At 36.5% G+C, this 25,175-nt stretch overlaps 1 protein-coding gene across 2 annotated transcripts; it reads right to left on the bottom strand.

Annotated features, from left to right (window-relative positions):
• Nucleotides 1-1,658: 1,658 nt before the first annotated feature.
• Nucleotides 1,659-23,939, bottom strand: CYTH3 (cytohesin 3). Of its 2 annotated transcripts, XM_009980477.1 has the most exons (13): nucleotides 23,823-23,939; nucleotides 23,191-23,255; nucleotides 22,714-22,780; nucleotides 18,351-18,469; nucleotides 14,632-14,712; nucleotides 12,468-12,580; nucleotides 10,896-11,044; nucleotides 9,985-10,096; nucleotides 9,425-9,427; nucleotides 2,784-2,860; nucleotides 2,631-2,702; nucleotides 2,345-2,499; nucleotides 1,659-1,731 (listed from the first exon to the last, which is right to left on the bottom strand). In XM_009980477.1, the coding sequence occupies exons 1-13, from the start codon at nucleotides 23,937-23,939 to the stop codon at nucleotides 1,659-1,661; spliced, it is 1,203 nt and encodes a 400-aa protein (XP_009978779.1). The 2 variants fall into 2 exon arrangements, with proteins under 2 accessions (XP_009978779.1, XP_009978780.1); XM_009980478.1 differs by lacking the exon at nucleotides 9,425-9,427.
• Between the last annotated feature and the right edge of the window lie 1,236 nt (nucleotides 23,940-25,175).

Here is a 25,175-nt window from a genome sequence, read left to right as displayed (position 1 = left end):
AAATTAGTAAGACAGGAACAATGAAACAGATTCTCCCTTACAGTTAAAAGGAGATTTGAAACAGATCAACTTAATAAGTCTGTGTTTTTGCCAGTGCAGCACATTTCCCTATAATGTAACCAGAGAGGCTTCTGCAACTCCAACAAGCAACATTGCTTTGACAAAATATTGGGTGTCCAAAGCATTCATTGGCACAGTAGGCACGGCTCATGTTCAAGAAGTCTGTGAAAAACTGAGTAGTACTAACAGAAGCAGTAGGGTCCAAAAAAACAGTTTTTGCCCCATTATGGAATTTGGGGTTTTAACCTTAAGAATGGTATGTGTGTTATCAATATAAAAGCATTGCAGTAAAACCTGGCATAGTAGTTTACATGTGACTAAAAGAATATCAGTAGGACCACAGGAAGACCTTCCACAAATTAAAAAAAAAAAAGAGAGACGTGCTTGTGGGGGAGTTTAGTTGCACTAAGTAATCCATGTGTAAGATTTTATTTTTTAAGTAAAAATAATGCCTTTTTTCAACTGCAACTGCTGAAGCACAGATCTGAAAAATCGCCTTTAAGAATGCAACAAAAATACTGAACTTTTCTGTGTGTCCAAAGTTTGTTACCAAGCAAAGGAATGACTCCTGCTTGCTTAACTACCTGGGGCTGTGTCTTACAGAAAGATTTCACCTTCCTGTTTTTTTCCTTTTAAAAACACTAAATGCATGTGAAATTATTTGGGGGTGTTTTCACATGCAAAGCCTAAACTCGTGCAAGCCCTGTCATCTTAGTCCATTAGTGCTAACTTAGTGTTAATTAAACTACAACATACCTAAAACATAAAAAGGCTGTTACTATATAAAAAGCGGATTAAACCAATCATTAAATCTTACTGCTTATTGTGAGTGTATAAGCAGACAGGAATGAGTTTTAGCCAACTGGCAAACATCAGACCACATCTGTACTTAGTGTCATGTCTACAGACTCAAACCTTTGCTGTTGGGACCTGCATATATTTCAGTGCATATCAACCAAACCCTTTGGCACAACTAGTTTAAGTACGTAGCTGCCAGTCTACCACTGAGTTGCATTTCTGAAGAAGAAAAGCTATTTCCATAAAGATAGGAGAGTGAATCCTAAATGAAAACTGCACTCAGCTGTTCATTTACTGTGAAACACACAAGACTTGGAAATGATATTGAGATTGCGGGTTTTCTGCTTACAGAAAAATTAAGTGCTAGATCACACTGTATTCCACTTTTGGTGCTGCATTTCAGTTAGAGATGAAAGTCTTATCATCATGCCTCCTTTTATGGGAAACGCACTCAAATAACAGATATAGGACACTATTATTAGCCTCAAAATCCTTCCCTCCCAACCCGAGTAAACTGGAGTTGTAGCTAATGTAAGTGAAAACAAGGCTTCCATGTTTTCAGTTGAATTAAGTTCCAATAAAATCATCCTCTGGGATTTGAAGCTTACTTCAAATCATATGCCAATAACTATTTACCCTGAAAGGTCTTGCCAAGGTTTTATGTCATAGTAAAGTGTATATATATATATATATAAAATTTACAGTTACTGTCTTCATTTAGTCTGTCCAATTTTTACATTATCACTCAACTGTATGCTCATTTATAGATTGAGGCAGGTATACGAGTTGCTGATCACGTTCTATTTCTTATTTGCAATTCTTCGTTTCCTTGTTGCCAGCATATCATAAAACGGATCCCTGCTGATACTTGCTCTAGAAGAGAAAAAAGAAATCATCAGTTTGGTTAACAAATATCTGGGTTTGAAAATTAAAACTATTTTTTTCTCTCTTCCCTGTGGAGGCTCCACTCTTAATTAGATAATGGATAGTTGACCTGTAAGCATCCCAAATATTTCTTTAGAAAAAAAGTGTTACTCGGCTGTGGTTTTTTCAGACTTCATACCTTCATCTTGACCATTATTTAAGTGTAGGTCTGCTTTATAAACCTTACAAGATAAAGTCAAGCTGTGGAAGTTTACAGGTGTGTTGTAGACATGCTTAAGATAGATGTCACTAAAGTTTATTACTAGGTGAAGTAAGAATCTAATAAAATTAGGGCTAAAGCTGATTCACACAAAGCTTTATATTTGCTTAAAAAAAAAAAAAAAAAATCACATTTTCCTCATTTGAGTTAGTAGCACTATTTCCTTAGGACCAGACAGAAACAGGAGACTTGTATCTTGATCCGTCACCCCCACGTAGCTTGTCATTAATTCTAGAGGACATTGCCACATCCGAATTCTTCAAACAAGTTAGAATACAAATTCTCTTAGTATCTTAGTGTGAAAAGAGCTTACTCTTAATTTCTGAAAGACATGAAACTCACTTGATAGATTTAATCCACTCTTCCTTTTCTTCTGGGGTGGGTGCAGATATTCTATACACTACATGGTTGCCTTCCACCACTCTACCATCAGCTTCAGTTTTACATGCTTTAATTACTTGACCTTTATGACTGGGGTTATAGAGCTCAAAGCAGTTCTGGAGGGTAGAAATGAAGAAATAAAGTTAAAAACCAAAACAAAACTGACAAACATCTTCAGTTAACACTACACCTAAGTTCTATATGGTTTATTTATCTTAATTTAAAAAAAAAAAAAAAAAAATCTTACTGGTTTTCTAGGGTCTTCAACTTCTCTTATGCTAAGATTTTCTAACGGAATAATTCCTCTAGGCTCTTTGTCCTAAAAAATTAGGAAAATATCACATTACTAGCAACTTAAATATTTTGATCACAAAAAAACTTCACTGTAATATATACTCACTGTTGTGTATTCAAAATAATACAGGCAATTATCAGTCAGAATAAACCATCTCCGTTTCCACGTTTTTACTCTTCCCCCTACAATCAAAAGGTACGGCTGAATGAAACATGCGTTGCTGTCAAGGTTTCAACAATGGATAAGGAAGTAATTTAGTTTTGCTTGTTTTTCAAAACATGGCTTAATTACTTAATTGTAAATGGATCAGGCACAGATGAGCTGAGGTTAAAGGAACATGTTACTGTAACTTTTGTACTAGGGTCAAACTCCTGAGAGAGCATTAACTATGGTGTTGCTGACCAGCCACAAAACCCATATCCTCTCAAGTTGGAAATGTCTCCTCTCTTATAGAGAATTAATGCAATAGTTTAGCAGTCAGATCTACTCTCTATGTCCATGTCAACGCAGTTGTTTATTGCATCGAAAATATTAATACTACACAGCCTTCTGAAATGCAGTCAGTGCTGCTATGGCAAAGGGAGGCCAATCACCAGCAGAAGCAGTAACTGGGTTCCAGAAACAGGACCAACCCTCTCTACAGCCCGTCTTGTGCACAGAAACGGTTCCATCAATAATATTAAGGGCATTTTATCACCTTCCTTTCACTCTACTTGTGAGCATGCATGCAATTAAGAACCTATCTCTACTCTCAGATTTACCATCAAGTGCATAAGAAGATGCTTATGAGCATTATTAGCAGAACAAATATGAAATGTCATCAATAAGGAGCAAATCCTGTGCCAAAATGTACACGTGTACCAGTCACTTTTCATCATTTAGTATTTTAAAAACATGTTCTCTTTATGGGTCAATATACCATTGGGTACACCTGACAGAAGAAATAGCTACTGCTCCAAAAATGCCGATTTTTCCTGCATAACAGTTTAGACAACAGCAACCACAGAGCTCCTCTCTCTTACACCTGCTCATGTCAGGCTGTGGGGAACAGTTCCTTTTAGAAACACATTATTGTCTCAGCCCTTTCAGCTGGTTTTCTGCCATCGGCTACTTCAGAACATTTCTAGCATTCCACAATTACATTATTTTTAAAACTCATTTCCAGGAAAGACAATTGTAGATACAGCATTCACATGTTATTAATATACAGGCTTAGTTCCACCATAGTTATCTGACTTCAGGATTATGTCACCACCTGTGCATCATCCATTCATCAGTGATTTAATCTCTTTAACCCAACATCTCAAAATAGTTGATCTTGCTATTGAAGGCCTCTGCATAAAAGAATACCATTAATACACACAAGACTCCAAATTTAATCCAAGTCACATAACTAAATCTAAGACAGGAACATAATTTTTTAATCTTTTGTTCTATTTGAGATAGCTGGGGTTTTGTTTAATACAGAAATCCAAATCATATTAAGCTAAAGAACAATTCGAGGCATATCATGAAATTTCTTGATACCAGCCTACTTCTGCAGAGCGACTATGTTGCATGTCGTACCTTCCTCTGGCTTGGTTTCACAACAGCGCAGTGCTAACACGCTGCAGCGTTCCATGTGCTCAATAAACTTTTTGTTTCCACTACACGCACACATATCTCAAGGAAAAATTTAATCTGCAAGCAGGTGCGGTGAAATAAGAGGAGGCAAAATAGTGCAAGATGCAGAAGCCGTGACAGAATGAATGGTTGAGTGAACTGGAGACAGTGAGGGAAGAACTGGTGGCATTTTAGTACAACCACTGTGACAAATCCTTAAATAAAGCATTGTAGATACATTCAAACTGCACGTAAGTCACTAGAAAAATTCCCATCTCCTTGACTGAGAGCTACTTCAAGTATCAGGAAGCATTTGGGCTAGGAATGGAAAGCTGACAGACCTGAGCTTGACTCACTTCCAGATCAATGAATAAGCAGCAGCTGAGTCAAGACAACTGCCAGGGCAGTCCTTGCTATCGCCACAACATGCCATTTTTTCATATAACCCGGTGTTCGTTGCCATGATTTTAAGTCACATTCTGCTCTCCAAGGTTAACATCGTTTAAAGTTTTTACAGCATAAAAACATCACCACAGTTTTCAGGCTAACAGGTAACATCAGATAGCATCAAATGTCAGGGCTTGCCCGGTTCCAGTAGAAAAACAACTCAGGAGGAGAGAAGATGAAACAAACAGGCAAATAGGTTACCATCAACAAGGCAGCTTAAACTGAACAAAGGCACTTCTCAAACTGTGATATCATGTCAAAACACAATAAAAAAATAATCAGGTAATAACCATATATTTAAAAGAAGGCCTGCTTATAATTTAAGGCAGAAACAATGGACTTAAAACACTCATCTCCTAGAACAATATGAAGTGCCAAGTAGTTGAGTTTGCTGAAATTTTTCCTGACATCATCCCCTCTCTTTGGAAACGCCAGACTGATCCTTTTCTAATCAGTTTTCATGAAGCTTTTGCATTGAAACGTTTCCCAGCTCCAGGACAGTACTGATGTTGAAGCCAGAAAGAAGATGAAATATCTCCGACGACATCCCTCTTGCTGCTCCCTTGTCCCTGAAACTGCCAGTAGCTCACTGGGTTACAGCACTCACGTGAATCACAGTAATAGACCTGAAGTCCCTGCTCCACCGAGCTATGAGTTACTCTTTCAGAAAAAAAAGCAGCAAGGCTGGATATTTTGGCAGGATAAGGAACTACTCTCACATAGAAGTCTCTGTCACCCCATTACTTAGTTGCAGCTGTCAACAGCACAGAAACTCTAATAAAGCTTCAAAGGCAATCTAATCTGTACTCATCAAGTTTGCAGGGGTCACCATATAACATTTATATGCCTTTAAAATGGGCTAAGACCCAAGAAGCTGGTCGATTCGGCTTTGCGGCCCATAAACAGTGCATGCAAGATTAATGGGCAAGAACTTGTGACAACAAAACATTCTTTTCCTTGGCCGTGATTGCTGTAGGCTCACAAAACAACAACACAGGGTTTAGTACCATACTTCATATCTTGTTCTAGCTCCCAGCCTTTTAAAGATTAAAACTGGAAGGAATTAATTTAGCAGAAGATGATCAAGAAAATCAGAGTACAAATCCATAAACATTTACAGAAATGGAGAAAGATAAGTGATGTACTTCTCAAAGATCCAGCTGATTAACTAAAACACACAGACATATCAAATAAAAAAATAAAGAAGCATGTATCTCGTAGGTGGAAATCTAAGGAAACTACAAGAAAAAGCCACAACAAAGCAAAATGTACAGAAAAAGGAACAGAAACCCACTTCACCTCTGTAACCCAACATAAGATTATTTTTGTCCCAATTCTGGGCAAAGTACAAACTAGAGAACAATGTAAAAGAAACTACCTATAGTAAAGGGAAAAACAACTGGCAACGACTTAGGAAATACCAATTTCAAAATTAAAAAAGGCCTGAAGACTAAAGGCAGCAATGCATCTAAAGATAGAAAATTCTACCCAAATCTTCAGCACGTTTATTTACAGCTTTAGAGGGGAAAAGAGAGAGATGCACACATCGAGAACCCTTTTTTCTTCTCAGTTCATTTAGATACCACCAGGCAGAACAGACTCAGGAACTGTGCAGTTATACAGATGACTGGATGAAAGTCTGGGTTTCTTTGAAAAATTATTGTACCTCTGCCACAACATCAACTGCCTCAACCTAGAAAAGCATCAGCTACCACGACAGCCAGGCACGCAGGTACCGGAAGGCACCAGTTTCCGGATCAACCACTGTTATTCTCTTGGCCTGGATTAGGGGAGAGAAACAACATCCTCCCAAGGACAGATGCGCTGGAATAAGCACCACTGGCAGGACGGGTCCGGATGTGAAGATTTTGGACAATCTCCAAGCTCTCAGTAACTGCCTGACTGGCAGAAAAAATTTACACGATCATGTGTTTAGCTTGAATCATTTCCTCTCCAGTTTGGTGGAAAAATGTCAGTTTCCCTCTAACTAGAAGAAAATATTACAAAAATTAAGCTGTTTGCCAAGAGAAGCTGCTTTAGGCACGGAAATGCCTCCCTGTGCAAAACGACTGCAACTTGCGCATTAGGACAAAGCACAGACAACAACTTGGAAATACCTTAAAGTGGATCGCAGAAAACTTCAAGGTACCAACTCCACTAATAATGATGATGCAGAAAAATCTAAAAGCTCATAATGTCTCAAGCTGCTCTAAGCAAGGATTCATTAGCACTCAGCAGCTTTCAGTTTTCCACTTACAGCATTCATTCTCATTACACCATGCTTCAAACAATGCAGAACTGAATGATAATTCAGGTTTACTGAGATAAAGACATCTATATAAAGGCACCAGCTGAGTCTCGATAGATAAAACCAGAATTGCTGTCTTGCTGCCAGGTTTGGCACTCGGGCTTACACAAAGTCACCTCTGAACAATTCAGAGCAGCAAACTCTCCAAAAGCATTTTGCACCCTCCCATCGCCAGGCTAGAGAGCTAGGGTGGTCTTCAGGACAGATGAATTTCACAATACATGAGAGTTTCATTATATCAGTCTCCTGCCCAGAGGATAATTAATACGGTGAGCTGGAATACGAAAAAGAGGGGTACAAGCAGACAAATGGGAAGGGCTGACTATAAGAATCACCAAATATAAAATACTGTCTTGATATCCTCAGGATTTAAGAGTAAGTATAAGTCTTAGTCTTACAGTTTCATGGAAAACTTTCTATTTCAATTTTTAAGTATTACCACAATCGGCACTTAAACTCTCACGCAGGAATAGTCTCCTTCACATTTCAACAATACTGAAACTTTTAATATCAGCATTTTCCAGAACTGAAGGAAATCCTATCCATTTCACAAGAAGTGTTTCCCAACAGAAAGGGCTGCAAAAATGCAAACAACATGGATCGAGACAGCACTCTCAAACATACTCTCAAACTTTAAGCTTCCTAGCAAATAGCAAACTCAAGATAGAGGAAAGAAAAAAACAAGAAAAGAAGAAAGGGGGGGAAAAAAAAAAAAAAAAGATATTGCAAGGTTTATTTCTGGTCACTGCATCTAAAGCAGCAAAATGTATTTGTCTGTACCAGTTCGTGTTTCCGTGCAGTCTTGCACAGAAGCACAGCTTCAGGCATTTACAGGCTGATTCACTGGAGGCTTCTGGACATGTTTTATTTCTTTATTCAAATAACCCTCATGCTATGGGTGTGTTACGTGCAACACCCTTCCGTTTCACACACATTTTCACTATTGTGTTTTCTGTGCACTGTGTCTCATCTGCAGCATACACAATGAAAAGTTGGTTTTATTGACCTTGCGCCAGAGCCAGAGATGGATTGTGCAGAAGTACCTGGCAGCTCTGACTTCCAATCACCTTTTTCCTTCAGTTTCTTTGTTCCTCTATTTTTCATTAGATCTCTTCTATGCCTTTTATTGACAGTTTCTTCCACAAGGGATGTTGTCACTCCTCTACACACACTCACATTCTTGCTTGCACTCTCACCCAACCTCATCTCCAGAAAGTATGTTTTATCTACATCATCTTGAAAGTCTTTCTGTTGAGATAGCTATTGCCTCACGCTACAAAATGGAGAAAAGCTGCAGAGTCATCTTTGAAATTGTGCCAGCTGAGCCAACACAAGGCAAAAAAGCAAGAGCCTTGTCTTTCTAACTACAAAACAGCAAAGAGCTCTATAGTATCTGTAGTGCAGAGGTCACAATAAGACACTGGAGAGCACGCAAATTAATTACAAACGTTTCCTTTTCACATCTCTTTTCTTCCAGCACTAGCATGACCACTGATTTCCAGGTGAAAACAGTAGCAAACCTGAGGCTCTAACTAGGCTCTACTTTCACCTTGCTCAGCCCCATGCGCGGTCCCCAGCACACATCCCTTTTTGTACTTTAGTCATCATTCTCCAAGTGCAAAGTTCCTTCTACTTCAACAATCAGTTATACATTAAAGTGGCCAACAACTGGCTCTGTTGGAGTCTGTACTGGTGTTTTACATAAAAGAGGTTTATTTCATTGAAAACAAATATTAAAATAAAATTTCAGTCTCCTATACATAGGAAAAAAAATTCCCTAAACCCAAGTGAAAAAGTGAATCCCATCAACTCTAAAAGAGTCTGTAATAAGGGCATCTTGCAGTGTCAGGAGACCGCAAATCACCAGAGGCTTCTGCAACTCTAAATTTGTTGCTCATTTAAGATTCTGTTAAGTAAGCTAAATATATTATTCACACAGAAAAATAAGCAGGAAAAAGAATAGCTTTTATAAATGCATAGTTCAAATGTAATAAATCGATAATCTAATATAATTGATGTACAAGTAGCAAAATCACTCTGGAACTTCATTACAAGAGTAAGATGTTTTCTCTCAGAAGAAATTATTCTTCCCTTGTTATATTCTTCAATGAATGAGAAAAGTATGCTGAATAGTCATCTTTTTTTTTCTGCTTTCCATGTAAACACTTCCTTCTTTTGCAGAAGACACTTGCATGTGAGCTAGACACTGACATGCCAGTCTTTCAGAGTACCACTGATGATACTGTTAGTGACACTGAGTGGAAAAGCAAAATGCTACAATAAACTTGATTTAAAAAAAAAAAGAAAAGAAAAGAAAAAACACAGGAGGAAGAAAATAAAAGAATGAGCAACTGAAGAGGAGGGGACTGGAAAGCAATCAGATACGTACCTCCTAATGCAGAATAAGCAGAGACAGCCAGTCACAGAACAGAAAGGTGATAGGTCATAGGCCATAAGGAAAACAAGAAGGCACATTTAAACCACTCATCAAAAAATCATAGCCAAAACCAAACCAAGAGAAACTCACAAATAATATGGAAAAATAAAGACATACAAAAATAACTATTTGAAGAGAAATCCTTTTTTTTTGTACACAGAAAACTGAGCTGAAATATCACACAGTTTTCTGAAATGACACAGTTATGGAGACATAGTTATTATTTATCAGTCACAGCATGTAAATACCATATGGCTTTTCCTTTTTGTCACTGAGTTTTTATTTCTCATGTATCGGAAATAAAACTCCGAAGTTTGAAACAAGATTGCTAATTTGGATACATAAAATAAGAAGTAACAACCTTCAGATGTAAAGGAGTTACTCTCTTTGGTTCACACATTTTTAAATACAAATTACAAAGTTAACCTATTACCTTCACAAGAACGCAGACACAGAAGCAGCAAACACGCTAACAACAAACATATAGCAGCAAAACTGCCCTTATAACTAACCTAATTTCAGCAGCCAACCTTCTCTATCTGGATTAAAAAATGTATGCGTTAGATCATTTCCATCATCCTCTGGAATTTTAAACGGCTCATTCTTAATACTTTCATATAAATTCTAGAAGAATAAAAAAAAGAGGAAAAAGACCTCATTAATAAATGTCTAACAGAAAATGCAACCAGGACATCCTACTGCTTCTCAGACTATTTGTATGAAAAACATAGGAAACACAGTCCTTAAAATTCTGGGCCATCCCTTCTCAATTGTTGTTTACTACTTCAATTAAGTTTGATTTTAAACTACTTCATCTATAAACAAGTGTCTCTCTTTTACAGATTTTATAAGCACTCCAAGCAAAGACATTTTTTCTTTAACTTCACCGTTCAGTATTTCAAAGGTTTCAGCTTCAAGTCTCATTTAGTACAAGTTTTGCCAAATGAATGGAGGTTTTCAGAAAATGGTTTAGACTATCACACTGTCTTAGAAAAATCAGCATTTTTAATCTCAAGGGACAGGAGAAAGCTTCACAAGACACACGGAAAGAAATGAGAGGCAATAATGGAACAATGATTTTTACTTTTTTTTCCAGCTTTCTCTGACTTATCCAGAAATCCTGCTTTTTTTCAAAAGAAGCCAATTCAACAAGAATTTTGCCATCAGCAAACTACCGAGAGATATGCAGAGTGTTTTCTCTGGAATCTCCTCTCCTTAACAAAATACTAAATATAGGGAGAACTAGCTTAAAGCAGCTGTGAGCATCAGAAAATGCTTCTTCCAGCTACTCAAATGGTTATGCATGCTAGAAAACGTTGTTCTTACTTTTTCTCAGCAAATCTGCCTGAGAACTGCTGTACACACTTCTAAGTTTCCTATTAAAACCACAAAGCAATGCCTTGTCTTACTCAGTCTAACTTACCCGTAGCAATTCTTCTGGAAGGTCTCCACCTTCATTAATTCCACGATTCATAGAAATAAATCTTTCTACTGTTGGTTTATCTCTTACATTGTGGTTGTGCAGACTGGTGTTTAACATAATGATCGCAAATGACAGCACATAGCATGTATCTAAAATAAAATTTGAAAAATTATTTATCTCTCTGTGTGTTGTGGCAGAAATCTGTAAAACTAATATAAAACTCATTCTGACTGATAAAGAAAAAGAAACAGGTAGTCAAAAAATCCTGAACACTATACACAAAAGCAGTCTCATCTTTCTGTTGAAGTAAACCTAAGATGAAAAAATATGTAACAATTCAAATCAAAAGCCAATATGAGAAAAACAGTATGAGAGAACCCAAAAATTTTTACTATCACCCTAAATTAACATTTCTCTTGAAACACTGATGCCTTCTTGGGCAAAATGTACTCTGTATACAAATTTTGCCTAAATCACATTGGTAGATCCTGCAACAGACTTGGTCAATCAGACTCCTACTCAAAGTACTTTCAAAGCTTTCTCCAAAGAGAAAGAACAGTCTCTTCAAAATAATATTTGAATTGCATTTAAACAAACTGAAAATGTTATCGACTCGATTTCTTGGCATACATGAGGTGGCTAGTACCACTGAATGATATCAAAAGATGACAAAGGAGATCTTATGATGCCCCTTGACATGTTTATGATTATAGTAAATTCACCCAGAACTCAATTACAAAATCCTGTGTAAGAAATAGCAGGATGGAAAGCTCTCTGCTGCATAGAGGAAAAATGCGTTTGTATCTTCAGTATTTTGTTTTCAATAAGTATTTTCCTCTCTAGATGTTGCAGACCTGCTTTACATTAATCTTTTCCTAGCCTATTTGTTCCTCAAGCTAAGTGATCAACAGCAAGCTATGTGTGTATAACTAAACAGACCAACAATGCTCTAGGGCATTCAGCATCACAAAGTTTTGTTAGCTTTTATGACTTGAGTAATTCTAAACCAAATAATTTAACAGAAAAACGAGGTGCATCTCTAACCGAGAGAAGTTATTGTTGAACAGACTGCTCAAGAGAAGGAAAACAGTCCTTATAACTTTCTAGATAACATACTATAGCCATATATAGGTGGACTTGATACAGAAATAACCAGGTGTGAAGTCCTATCCAACCTATTGGTCTCTTCTCCCTTTAAGCCTGAGAGTCTTACTTTTCCAATTCCTAGCCAAAATACTTGGAGACATTTCTAAAGTGTATTTTACACTTTAATTGGCTTAGATATATAATAATGCTGAAGTTTTATAAATGGAAATGCATTCTGACCATAAGCTTGCACCTCATGGAAACAAGTATAGGATGAGACAGTTGCATTTTCTCAGTTAGCAGAAATTTCTCATTTCACATATTATTTTATCCTGAACTTCCCAACTGGCCATCGTCTCCTTGCATCAGATGTAGAAGAACATATAAGATCCAAAAAAACCCCGATTTTACATATATATATATATATATATATATACACATACACACACACACACTGAAGAATTCCTATTGTTTCTTGTGACTAACCTGTAGACTGGAAGACTCCTGGGTTACAAAGGCAATAGCGTGAAGCAAAAGCTTCCATCATACGATCAATTTTTTGAGCCTCTCCTGGGAGTCTGAAGCTCCACAGAAACTGCCTACATAAGGGAAGAATAGTTGTTAGACTCATGCCAATATTTATACTTTAAATATATATTACTAATAATCGGAAACAAAAAATAAAACCAGCACGGTCTACATAAAATGTCCTAGAAATATGTTCTCAATCTCTCAACACACAAGTCAGGAGCTATTATAAAGCAACATGCACAGATGGCTAGCCCAGTAATTCAGCCAGCAACACTGCATGCTATCAGGCAAGATAATATGGCAGTTCATATTCTGAGACTCTCTCTTTTTTCCAGACTAGTAAACAATTTTCTGTATGCATCCCATTTTTGCCATGAGACTGCTACAGGGAATCAATCAGTTCAATCCTCCCTGGGTTTTCTGGCTACTAAAAGCAATAAACACTCAGCTAGACTTCACTTACAATATAAAAAGACACATTACATAAAATATTTCTGGTAGGGGAGAGAAGCACGGAATACAAAACCACTTAACATCTTTACTTGAACTCCTCAAACATTTAAAAAAGAGCATCAACAACAAGAAAAACCCCAGTGCTTAGAGAGGTGCTGTCTGTTTAGTGTAAGTTCACTCTATAGGAATCACACCCAGATCTTAAAAGTAAAGACTCATGATATCACCTCAGTAATTTTGTAACATATGCAGGAGATCCATGCTCCTGTTCAGCAGCATGAACTGAAATAAGAGTTTTTTACATTCACAATTTACTGTTTCTACACATAGGTACACTGGAATGCATACAGGACAGAAGTCTTCACAAATTTACTTTTGGCACACTGTGGTGCTAAAAAGCTCCAATGAATTTAATCACTTATTCTTTTCTTTCTTAGCAAAAGAATTATCTAAATTTAAACAGGATCTAAACCAGCAAAGTTACATGCTCTGCCATGCAAAACAAGTTCTCGATATTCCCTGCACATTGGGTGCCAATATAATAACCATTTATTCCTGTCTTCATCAGTTTTAATTTTAGGACATTATATTAAAGTGTCACAGGCCACCTTTAGTTTGTCAGCTCTATATATACTGTCTTTTACTCACCTCATGCAAGGTTCCAACCCAGATCACGAATTTTGTAAGCTACCAAAATACAAACATTTAATAGTAGCAGCTGCTAAGGAAGAATAAAGTCAAACCTAACATTAAACTGGGTAAAAGAGATAGGAGTATGAAGCCTCTCAGACAAGCTTCAGCAGCCAGAGAAAAGACTTCCTTAACTCAAGCCTCAGGCAGCTCAAGTTATCACCACATCGGTCAACCATAGCAAAGCTGTTCTGACTCCGCATCACAAGGCACTGCACCAGAGACAAAGATCACACGGACATTTCAACTCATCTGGTGTCAGGAGGGAGTCACTTGTGGCAATGAAACTGGCAGAACTGTCTAAATCAACTGAATTTGATAGATCTATTATGGATTTCCACCAAGACAAGAAGGGACTTGACAAGGTCACTGTATGCTGGCATCCCAGAGAAATTAAGTAAACTGTTCACTCAGCAAGGAAAACAAGTATACTAAGATATTACACTTTCCTTCATACGACAAGTGGGAAACTCTGAGACAGTAGAAGGAAATTACTTGATTCAAAGTTTACCCCTTTGTAATTGAAGATAATCGCTGATTATGGTCAGCAGGATTCCCCCCTCCCTACCCAAAGGAACAATTTGAGGTGGGAGGAAAGGAGAAAGAAGACGGCAGCAAAGAAAATTATTTCTTTGCTTGGGTTAGGGGTTTCTTTGGTTTTTACCTATCTCTGTGCTAAGATATAAAACAGATCTTCAAATGTCCACATATGGCAGGCACACCAAAGAGTTACAGCTATGTTTTAGTTGTTTGTACTTGTCTGAAATAATTGAAAGTTTCAACCGTTGAAGGCAGCACACACACAAGCAATTGGAAGGGTTAAACCAGAGCTGTCTCTGCTAACTTGCACAGTAATACGTATAATCGTGCTGAGCTGTACACCAGCTTTCTGATGAATAAATCAACACAGTGACTCATACAAACGTGCAATTTGATAAAGGAAACTCAGGTCAGAAAAAAGAAAGAATTTACTCACCTTAAGGCTTGTACAAGATTGAGATCAGCGAACTCATGGAGTTCAACAAAAGCCTGAAGAACTTTAATATTAAATTCATCTCTATGAAAGACAAAAATGGAAATAGACAATCACAATTCTGAACTTTAAAGGCTTGTTAGTTATCTCTATTTGCTTCCAAGAATAGACAAGGAAATAAATGATCGTACTGATCAAATCAAGTCATCAGAAACAGTTTACGCATGTGTGTGAAAGGTATTTTAATATTTAATACTAGCATTTTGCCCATTTTTGCTGGTAGGTTAGCGAGAGGCAGTACACTTGAACTGATTTTAGCATTGCTTATTTAAATGATCTGAAAATAGCCTAGCCTTCTTTGCTTCATATTTATTATTACTGCAGCTGCCTTGATAGGAGATGATACCTGACAAATGTACCCAGTAAGACGGTCTTTTGCAGAAACTGTGTCATGAACTCTTAAAACAATGGTTAGTGTAAGATTAATTTCTTTAGCCATACAACACAAGAATAAGAAGCTATCTTGTTTTTTCCTCTAAGAACAGAAAATATTAAAGCAGTACATTAATTTATGTACAAAGAAGAGGAACAGAAATGCTTCAAGTGACTGGACCTAAGAAAAAGAACAGCTTTCTAAAAGATCTACTTAGTAGGTACTATATTCTTACTCCATTCTCAAAAATCGTTACAATGAAAGTTGACTAAAATCAGAACAGGTTTTGAACATGCTTTCTCTCACCTATCTTTTATATTGCGACGTAAATCATGAGTCAAATTATGCTTTATTTGATACAAGGGTGTTTAAATGCAAAAGTGACATTTAACCATTAATGGAAACAAAACTATTTGGATGAAGATAGAATTTAGCCTACACCATCACTGAGTTCATATTCCAGAAGCGTAAAAGGTTTAATCCTCAGGGTGTGCTTTAAACACATCACCCAGACAGAATGTTGCCTATCAGCCTCCACCCGAAAACAGAAAGGTGTGCACTCACCAAGATTACCAGTTGCATTACTGACTAACTGCATAGTCAGACTCACCTGTAACGCTCACAAGCAAAGACCTTAAAACGAACTATTCATTCGTTAGGATGTCCCCATATTGCTTACAGAAAAACACATCAGCTCTATCAAGCAAAATGAAGCAATTCTCATCAAATTTAGTAACGCACAATTCAGCTGCATGACTGCTTTTCAGTGCAGTGAAATAAAATGGCATAATAGTATAATGGAAGATAGCACTCAACAGGAGTACTTTGTTACTATAAGCCAAATATTGATTTGTTTATATTTATGTAAAGCTGCAGTAATTCAGAACAAACATTACAGAATCATAGAATCATTAGCCTTATACTCTAATTTTTGCTCTTCTAGGTTTTAATGTAGACTCGATCAATAGTGATACTCGTGCGGGGTACAGCTCCAAAGACACAAGCCAAATACCATGAAAGGTCTAGGAAGCCACTTAAAAAAAAAAAAGTGAAGACTTACTCACATATAAACAAATCTTATATCTTTTATAGGATGTAATTCGCTCCTTATTTCATGTATATTTTTAGGTATTATCTTGTTCCATTTTATCATTCAGTATTTTCAGTTTCCTGATTGCTGTAACACTATAACAGTCAATAATGTAAAATATATCTCCTTACGGCAGAACGTTACAAAAATATTTCATTTTATTGACTATCCTGGTCTCATCTTCAGCTATATATTCAGCTAGAATGCAGAAGCAATCCAAGACAGGCCCCTGAGAGGGCACAGCAAAGTAAAAGAGAATGTCCTCAGACTCCAAATGCCCTGATAAAGGACAGTACGTAACTCAACAAAAACTCATCTGTAACATGCACTGCCATTTGCGTAGCACAGTTCACTTAACAGCCTGATTCTGAGGGGTCCACAAAAGCAAAACTAGCAGCTTAAGACCACCGCAATTGTCACATTTTGTTTCATCAGGGTAGTTATTTTACCCAGGACCTAAAGGCCTAATACTTTGTTTTCAGAGGAACATGAATAAAAACTATTAGGATTCTAGGCAATTAATGTTGCAGTTCAAAGGAGTATGATGAACCAATTTCCCATTCCAGACCTGACTACCTTGCAATGTCCATACACATTTCTGAAAAATCAGACTGTCATCTCTTCATCTCCACCTTCCCTTAATAATTCATGTAAGTGAGGAAAAAAAATGGACAGAAATGCCATTTGCTTTCCCGTTACCATATTAATATTACGCCCTTCACAAAAATGAGGAAACATACAAAAGAGAATTAAAGTAGACTGACTGGATACATTGACTAAAAGCTCCTTTTAAAGCAAAAAATAATTTTAAATTTCTTTTTGACTTCACCTGCTCCTTAAAATGGATAGGTTGTGTCTGCCTTGTGGCAGAATAGGAGCAGTATGTTAAATTTTTCCACTTCTCCTAAGATTTTATTATCCAGTTGATAGGCTTATACAAAATTTCCTGATCAAATTTGCTATTCAGTATGACCACTATATTTGTCTGTATTTAAGTCTTGAAAAATTCTGAAGATATAACTCAATTGCATATTTATCTACACACATGCTCACTATTAAAAAAGGTTGCCCTGTGTTTTCAGACTAGACCACAGCACTGCCCAGCAGCATCCCTGCCAGGGATGCAAAAGAATGAGCAATACATTTTATACAAGCTTTGTTACAGTTTTGCAATTACGGACATTAATATGTAAGTGATTTTATAATACTCATTGCCCAAATATTCAAGAGAAAACGTAATGCTGTCGTATAAAAATTGATGAAACGTCTACATATACCATACAGAAACTTCACAGTGAACATCTATTTTCAAAACATACATATTGCAGCGAAAATTTGCATTAAAACTATTAAAGTCAGGAGGAAATTGCTGAGCATAAACTAAGCCGTTGATGCCGTAAACGGATTACGAGTTCCTCAAAAAGGATCTGCCAGAACACATCACTACAGGAGTATATCCTAAATGAGTCAACTTTTAAACCTCCATAACTGGCATCTGAACTGCAACATGAACAAGCATGTAGATAACACACACTCCGACCTATTCTTCACTTCTGTCTCTTTCTGCTGCCTTTTTCGAAATCAATTCTGGAGCTGCACAGCCATGGAAGTAATTTGCATTTTGACTGTGTTGTGCAATAGTATCATAAATATGCATATTGCATGTTTATTGTACTAGGATCGATAAAGATACGGCACGGCTGCCATTTGAGATGCCTTCTTACTAATGGGAAGTCTGTGTGCAGGGAAGAAGACAACACTAAAATCTGCTTATAACTACTGTCCCAGGAACTACCCATTTTAATAAGTAATTTCTTTACTATCCAATTATTAGTGATTGTAAATCACTCCTTGTCTGGGCACAGTATCAAGAGTTACCGGAATTGTTGCAAAACAACTCTCAGACATTCCAAGCTTATGGTATTTAATTCTGCACTATAGCCAAATTTAAGGCTATTCTCTCAAAATAGTAAGTTACAACAAATTAAATATTATTCCATGATGTACTCATTTAAAAAGAACAACAACCTAACAGAAAAAAACCTAGCTACTGTAGTAGCTTTACTTTCCACTGTAGCTTTTATAGATCCCAGGGTAGTAGAGCAGCTCTCATGCAGCCTGTAAAGGGGAAGGTAACTGCCAAAACCCGTAAGTGTGCTTTGTAAACTTAAGAACAAAGTTTCAATATTTATATTTTACCTTTCACCGAGGTAATCTCCAATTACTGTTTTATTTAATCCTTCACCTTTATAAAGGAACTGTGCAATGTCTTCTGCAGTGTTCTGCAGGAGGTCATTTTCTATCAGAAACTGTATTCCCTAGGAAAAGCAATTCCAGAGGAAAAGGAATGTTATGTTTTTCTCCACAAGTATTTATGTAAACAGCACTCATAACATTTGGTATTAATATACTGACACAGACATATACATAGCAGATTAAGAATTACATTAGCCTATGGACTTTTTTTTTTTTAATGAAACGGTAAACAAACATTTTTCAGTTAGATGAGCAATACTTAGTACTGGTTTAAAGATTAAAATGAGAACAGATTTTCAAGGCTAGAAGTACTAGGTGGCAGTTTGAATCCCTTAAAAATAGAAATATCAAATATTATTTGAATAATGATTCCATGTTTCTCTTTGGAGTTAACGTGTGAGTTAGCCTGTTCACAATACTGCATACACGTCTGCAGAGACATAATCTGTAAAATCATATAATGAGGAGGTACATAGGAATAACTTAATTACCATCACGACACAAAACAAAGTATCTGTTACAATCTACAAACTGCAACCCAATACATCAAGCCACTACTTGCAGCGGGAGTCGTGGCTGAAGATACCGAAACTGGTTTAAAAGAGTTTATGCTGACACTGGGATTATCAGTGACTTCCGGCTGTGCTGGAACTAAACTAGTCACAAAGGACTTGAACTAGACTATTCACAAAGGACTACTCATGAACCAGTCAAACTTCTACCATGGAGCTTCTACAAAGCCAGGAGGAGAGTCTTACCCTGTCCCTCAGTGAGTACTTGGTCAAGCCCCTGGACTCCTATGCCTCCATAAATTACTGGCCCTATCACTGGCACACTCTAAGGATGCCCAGAGGACTTTCTGCAAAGTGGTAAAGAAAGGAGACTGAGAGTTATGTAAAGGTTACATAAAGGATGGAAGGGGTGTTATTCCAACGCTCAGCAGGTCCTGATGACACAGCACTGTTTTTTCCCCCACCACACACTCTAACAAAGACTTGTTGTTCCTGCTGATTTCATAAAACTGTTAACGGCATGGCAGTGAAAAGTAGAAATGGCAGCTGTAAGTAACCTTAATGTCTTGGACTCCAAATATGTAGACAAGAGTGTAATAAATTCTTTGAAATCTTTCCTACTAGAATATTTTGTGATTTCAGAAACATTAGAAGTTTTTCAATTTCTGCAAATGGAATATATTTCTTGTTTACGTCATTACAACTGGGAAAACTTCCATTATTTTTTGATACAGCATAGGAAGCCCTGCAGTAGCATTCAAACCTTCTGCTTGGTTCATTCTGGTTTTTTATAATGAAATTACTACCTGCCTGACAAAGAAAGTCAATTTTCTGACATAATTTAACAAAGAATATTAACTGTAATGTTATAAGGCTTGAAGCTTTTAAAAAAAGTCTGGAACGCTATTCTCTCAAAACAATTTTATCATCTGAAAACTTAATTTCAATGACAGGCTGGTATTCTGACCCTGACAACTTAATATTTTTATAATTCATTTCAGAACAGACATGATTTCATTGCAAAGAATATATCCATTTCATCTTGAAGCAGAAATAGCTGAGCTCTCCTCAGAAATGATCCCTTCAAAGCTTATTTGATAACTGTCTGTACAAAAAATTCATTCGACTATGAAACATAATGGTTTTTGCCATACCAAGTTATTCAAACAGCTTTCTCAGCTCTGTCAACCAGCAGAGAACCTTCCTTCTAACAGACATCAGAAACAGCAGTTGCAGATTCCTGTTCAACGCCTGGACCATATTATGCACACTCAGTATAAACAGACTGACCAGAATAGTTTTTAAAAAGTTGTACGAGTTACTGAAAAAGATAATGGGCCTGACCAGAAGCATGCAAAACAAACTTCTGCACATAGAAGCAAACACTTTAACATACTACAAGAATCAATCTAATTTTCCTTTTTCTAGAATTCTTTTCTTGGTTTTTTGTTGGTTTTTTTTTTTTTTTTGTAGTCTTAAGATGTTAGAGAGCCGGAAGTCAAATAGACAGGAAAAGGAATTTGTCTGGGACAACAACTCCAGCATTTGGAATAAATGGTAAAATAGGTCGGCCAAACCCCCATCGACTCCTACACTATCTTTTGTCTTGATGTAAATTTTCTTTCTGTAGACTGACAGGAGACGGAAGATAGCTGTACTAGCTCCACCTTCCCACACAAAATTTGTGGTTGCAGAAATATGCAATATTCACTACAAATATTGCATAGGATTTTTTTTCAGTCAGTGCAATGAAATCTGCTTTGAATTTCATAGCTTTTACAGTAACTTAACTACAAATTTTGCAGTTATTTAAACTGTGCCTTTGTCATAGAGAATTCATTTTCTGAGCCCAGTGCAGGCAGTACTGACTTCCAGTGCTGCAAATCTGAAGCACAACTTTACGTCCTCTACACAGGGATTCCTGAAGTGTTTCACACACTTTGTTATTGTAGCCCTTCCCACGCTAGCTAACCAAATCCAAACAGCGAGGTACGTGATGTTGCATCACGTAACTGCGTTCAACACAGCTATTTTGAATGAGGGTTTCCTGGGTGGGGGCAGGAAGAATTGCTCTACATATAGCTTACACACTAAAAAATGTAAAGGTCTTCAAATAAAAACGGTAAAAGAAGATTACCTCACTGTGTTCCTGCTAATATGAAAACATTAGAACTCTGCTATTTGCTTTTAAAGACGAAAACTTGGGGGAATCAGTGCATGCATTTCTTCCTCGGTTCCTTCACATTCCTAACTCCGGAGGCCATCTTCCCTTCCACTTATGAAGGAAAAACATCTTTTTCATGATGACCCCAAGTTAATCCTCTCAACACCAGAAGGACATATATTTTAGCTGCCTGTAACTTAAAGCAGCAGCTGCAAACAACAAGATGATTTAGCTTCAGAGCAGCTAGTTACTGCAGGCCACCACTGATTCATAGCTGTTATTAAGAAATTACTACTGAAAGTCTGTTTACCACATTTAAATTATGTTACAGTAGCAATGCAGCCACAGCATCTATTTATAGAAAGAATTTCACCCAACAAGAACAGTAACAAAAAATGGTTAAAGTTGGAATGAAAGCATCTGACATCATTCTGTGACTTGGCTGCAAACTTCTAAGACATGAAAGAGCTGGAGGACAACGGCAAACTGACAGGATATGTGAGGGCATTCTGCCCTCAACAGAACTGAAGTTAGACAGTCACCAAAATGGAAAATAAAAATAAAAGACATGGTCAGTAGTTTAAAAAGGGTTCTATATCTCAAAGTACTTGAGTGTTTCTGGTAAACTGAAAACAGCCTGAAGAACAGCTGCCATCACTGCACTTGGAACATCACAGAAAAGCCACCAAAATGTAATGGAATTCAATACAATGGGAAAGAAAACATGTCAAGAAAAACACAGAAAAACAAATGCTAAACAATTTTCAAAAAGACCTTAATGAAGACTCTTCGCAAATTCAAAATGGAATCTCAGTTACGAAGAATGGAAGGCAGAAAAACAAAGCAAGAAAGATGTAAAATGAAAGGTAAAGGCTAAAGGCCAAATATGTTAAAGCAGCTTTTTTAAATATATCGGGGAAAGTCTATAAGAGCATGTGCAGGTCCTTGAATTTTCCAGAAAACGTACAATTATTTAAGAAAAGTAGAGGCAGTGCAGAGAAATGAACCTTACTTCTTGGCTAAATGCATGGTAGACTTCTTGAAATTGGTAACCAAGTTTCTACCTGCAGGTGTTTGTACAAGTCATACAGGTACACATATATATGTATACAAGCATATAAATGTTCATACATGCCTTTTTCACAAACAGAATTCAGATATGCAAATACAAAAGTCTATATGAGAACAAATTAAAAAAAAAACGTTGAAAGTATTTTGGAAGAAACAAAAATAGGAGGACATTAAAAAAAAAATAAATGTATGGCCTCACTAAGAACCAAGCAAGAAAATATTTTTAGAATTATATTTGACATATCAACATAGAACACCTCTATCAAGTACAAATAATCTTTCTGCAAGCCAGCTCAATCAATACCTGGCATATCTGATTGCTGATAAATAACCTTCATTATCAAAAAAGTTTTGCTTAAATGAAAAGGGCACACACAACTGGCAAACGACTAGACGATTGCTTCTAATTTAACCCTCTGCTTAGTGCGTTCAGGATATACAAAGAAGGCCTGTGAACTTATATTATCAGAAATGTTTTCTTAAGAAACACGACTACATTTCTCATAGATCATATTACAAACAGGAACTTGATTCCTGACAAGTGGAAAAAAAGAAATACCTTCTTAGGGTCCATGTTGAATTTCTTCCTTCCCATGGCTATTTGCTTATTTCTTTGTGTAGTTTTGCTACACGTGAACAAAAAGAAGAAACAACAAGCAGTTATCAGATGCTCTTTTACAAAAACAACTTCTGGATGAACTTCTTATTTTGGCTACTCTGTATTTTTTATTACAAAAGCAAGACACTCACTTTTTATAATGTTACTATTTTCAATTCTTTTAAGTGATTGCAGCTTTAGAGAACTCTCTCATTATCAATCGGACAGGCTGAAATATTACATTCTGTTCAAGATATTCTCTATCCAAACAAATGACATGCCTGAACAGGATAAAGTCAGGCTTTAGCAAGTTTACAACAGACTGAATAAAGGTGATCCGATGTTTGTTTAGTATGTTAAAGCTATTTTTATTTGCTATTCCTGGAAGATCTTTTCCAAGGTCTTACTGAATCACATCGATATGTTAGCATTACTTACCTTTCTTCTACACTAGTCAGATTATCAATTTCTGTCATAACCTCAGCAATTTCAAATTTTAGTCTCTGCCAAAAGAAGGAAAGAAAACATGTTAACCTACATTAAAACACTTTCTGAAATCATCTATCGTACACTAATATGATTGATTACGTCTTACTTTCTAATATTTGCTAGTCACTTGAAGAAAAGCAATTAATCTTATGGCTTCCTTAGATATTTAGCTTAAAGATTTTACCATAACTGACTGTTAAAACACATGTATCTGAATTCCCAGTGGGTGGTTGTGTCAGAGCATCAAGACCAAATTGTTATTACCAATTTCAGCACAGTATTTCTTTACCCAGATTTCTCCTTCACTTCTATCCTGTATGCAAATCTGCTGTTTAATGAGTTCTTGATTACAAAAATTACATGTGTACATATGCACATATTGCACTCCATAAACACAGAAGTTACCATTTTTATAAGCACACAAATGATGCATAAATTCTATTCATTATTAGTATTATTTATCTTAAGTCATTTATATTCTTTCAAAACCATTACCTGGAATTCATATCTAGGTTTGCAGTTTACGGCAACTTAATCGACTGAAGCAGTCTTCTAAGGATCTTTACAGATAAATCAATTACCTCAATATCATCAATCAGTTCTTTTTTCCTGCGACGAATATTTAAAAGCTCTTCTCTTTCTTCTATGGAGAGGTCATCAGGTACTGGAATAGAGCAAAATGTGCAGTCTTTTAGCATTTGCAGCTATACCTCATAGCAGAAAACTGAATAAACCTGATTAAGAAAAGTAAATTTACATGAAACATCAGGGCATTTTTTTTTTTAGCTGGGGTCATTTTCAGAAAAAAAAACAAACCACCCCAAAACTCACATCTAATTTATTGGAATTCTACTTTATAAAATCGTAAGTAAGGTAATCAAAGAAATTACTACGGACAAAATCTGTCTTTCAAAAGAAAGCTAGACAAACAAAAGAAACCTGTTATCATATAATATGTGGTAAGATTTTGCTCTATATTGCCAAACCAAGCCTGGTATCATTCCAATTATTCCAGTAACAGATCAAAATTCTTTATGTAAATGAATTATGATTCAAAAGATATCACTATCTTTCAGTGAAAAAAGCCAACGAACAGACAAAGCTATATACGAGATGCATATCCTGGTGCTGATTTCAGATATCATAATTTTAGCAGTACCCCTTCGTTTGGCTGCTTTGCAAAGCAGAGATGCAAGTAAGTACAATACTACTGACATCCTTAAAAACAAATACTTTCCATCAGTAGGATATGCAAATAAATACACAGAATCAGTTAACACAGTGTATCATAAACCTACGTTTTTGTATAATATCATTTAAGTGAGTCTGAAGTGTTTAAGTCAATTTTAGGTCTCTCCTTGGCTATGCTAAAACAAATATGTTGATAAAATTACTGGCTACTGAAGACGCAAACGTGTTTCTGTACACAGCTACAGCTGCCACTCATTCTAGCAGCAGCAGCCCCCTACCCTGTAATCTCTGCCTGACAACCAGCAAACATGAAAAACTGTTCTCACAAAGCCTCTGCGTTTCTTCAGCAACTTGATTTTTCCCTACCAAGAAACTTCTTTGGACTGAGATTACTCTCACTCACTTGTACAGCACTAGACATCAACCACAAATATTCACCTCCTCTGCAATGATCCCATAATAACAGTTTAAATGCTACCCACTTTCTTGGAAATGGCTCCTTAATTATAGTACAGCTTTTCCTTCTAGCTCAGTAAAATGGAACAACAAAAATAATTATTAAGATACTTAAATGGTTCTATCCCAACAGCAACACATAACAAACGTAGTCATTTGGGATGGCCAAAGCCATTTCTTTATGTCATATATACATGTAACAGCCTGTAGCAATGGGATCACAAGCAAAGGTTCAGCTTGACAGGAGATTTTTAAAGACACCTTTGAAACACAGCCTCTGCTCAACT

This window comes from Tauraco erythrolophus, chromosome 17 (genome assembly GCF_009769465.1).
Source record: "Tauraco erythrolophus isolate bTauEry1 chromosome 17, bTauEry1.pri, whole genome shotgun sequence".
NCBI classification, from domain to species: Eukaryota; Metazoa; Chordata; class Aves; order Musophagiformes; family Musophagidae; genus Tauraco; species Tauraco erythrolophus.
This window is presented reverse-complemented; position numbering and strand designations above follow the sequence as displayed.

Excerpts from the sequence above, each read along its gene's own strand:
- CYTH3 (XM_009980477.1), bottom strand. The coding sequence starts at position 23,939 with ATGCTAAAAGACTGCACATTTTGCTCTATTCCAGTACCTGATGACCTC. Across the intron at positions 23,256-23,822 it reads AACTGATTGATGATATTGAG|AGACTAAAATTTGAAATTGC; the intron begins GTAATTGATTTA and ends TTCTTTTGGCAG. Across the intron at positions 10,097-10,895 it reads TTCCAGAAGAATTGCTACGG|AATTTATATGAAAGTATTAA; the intron begins GTAAGTTAGACT and ends TTATTCTTCTAG.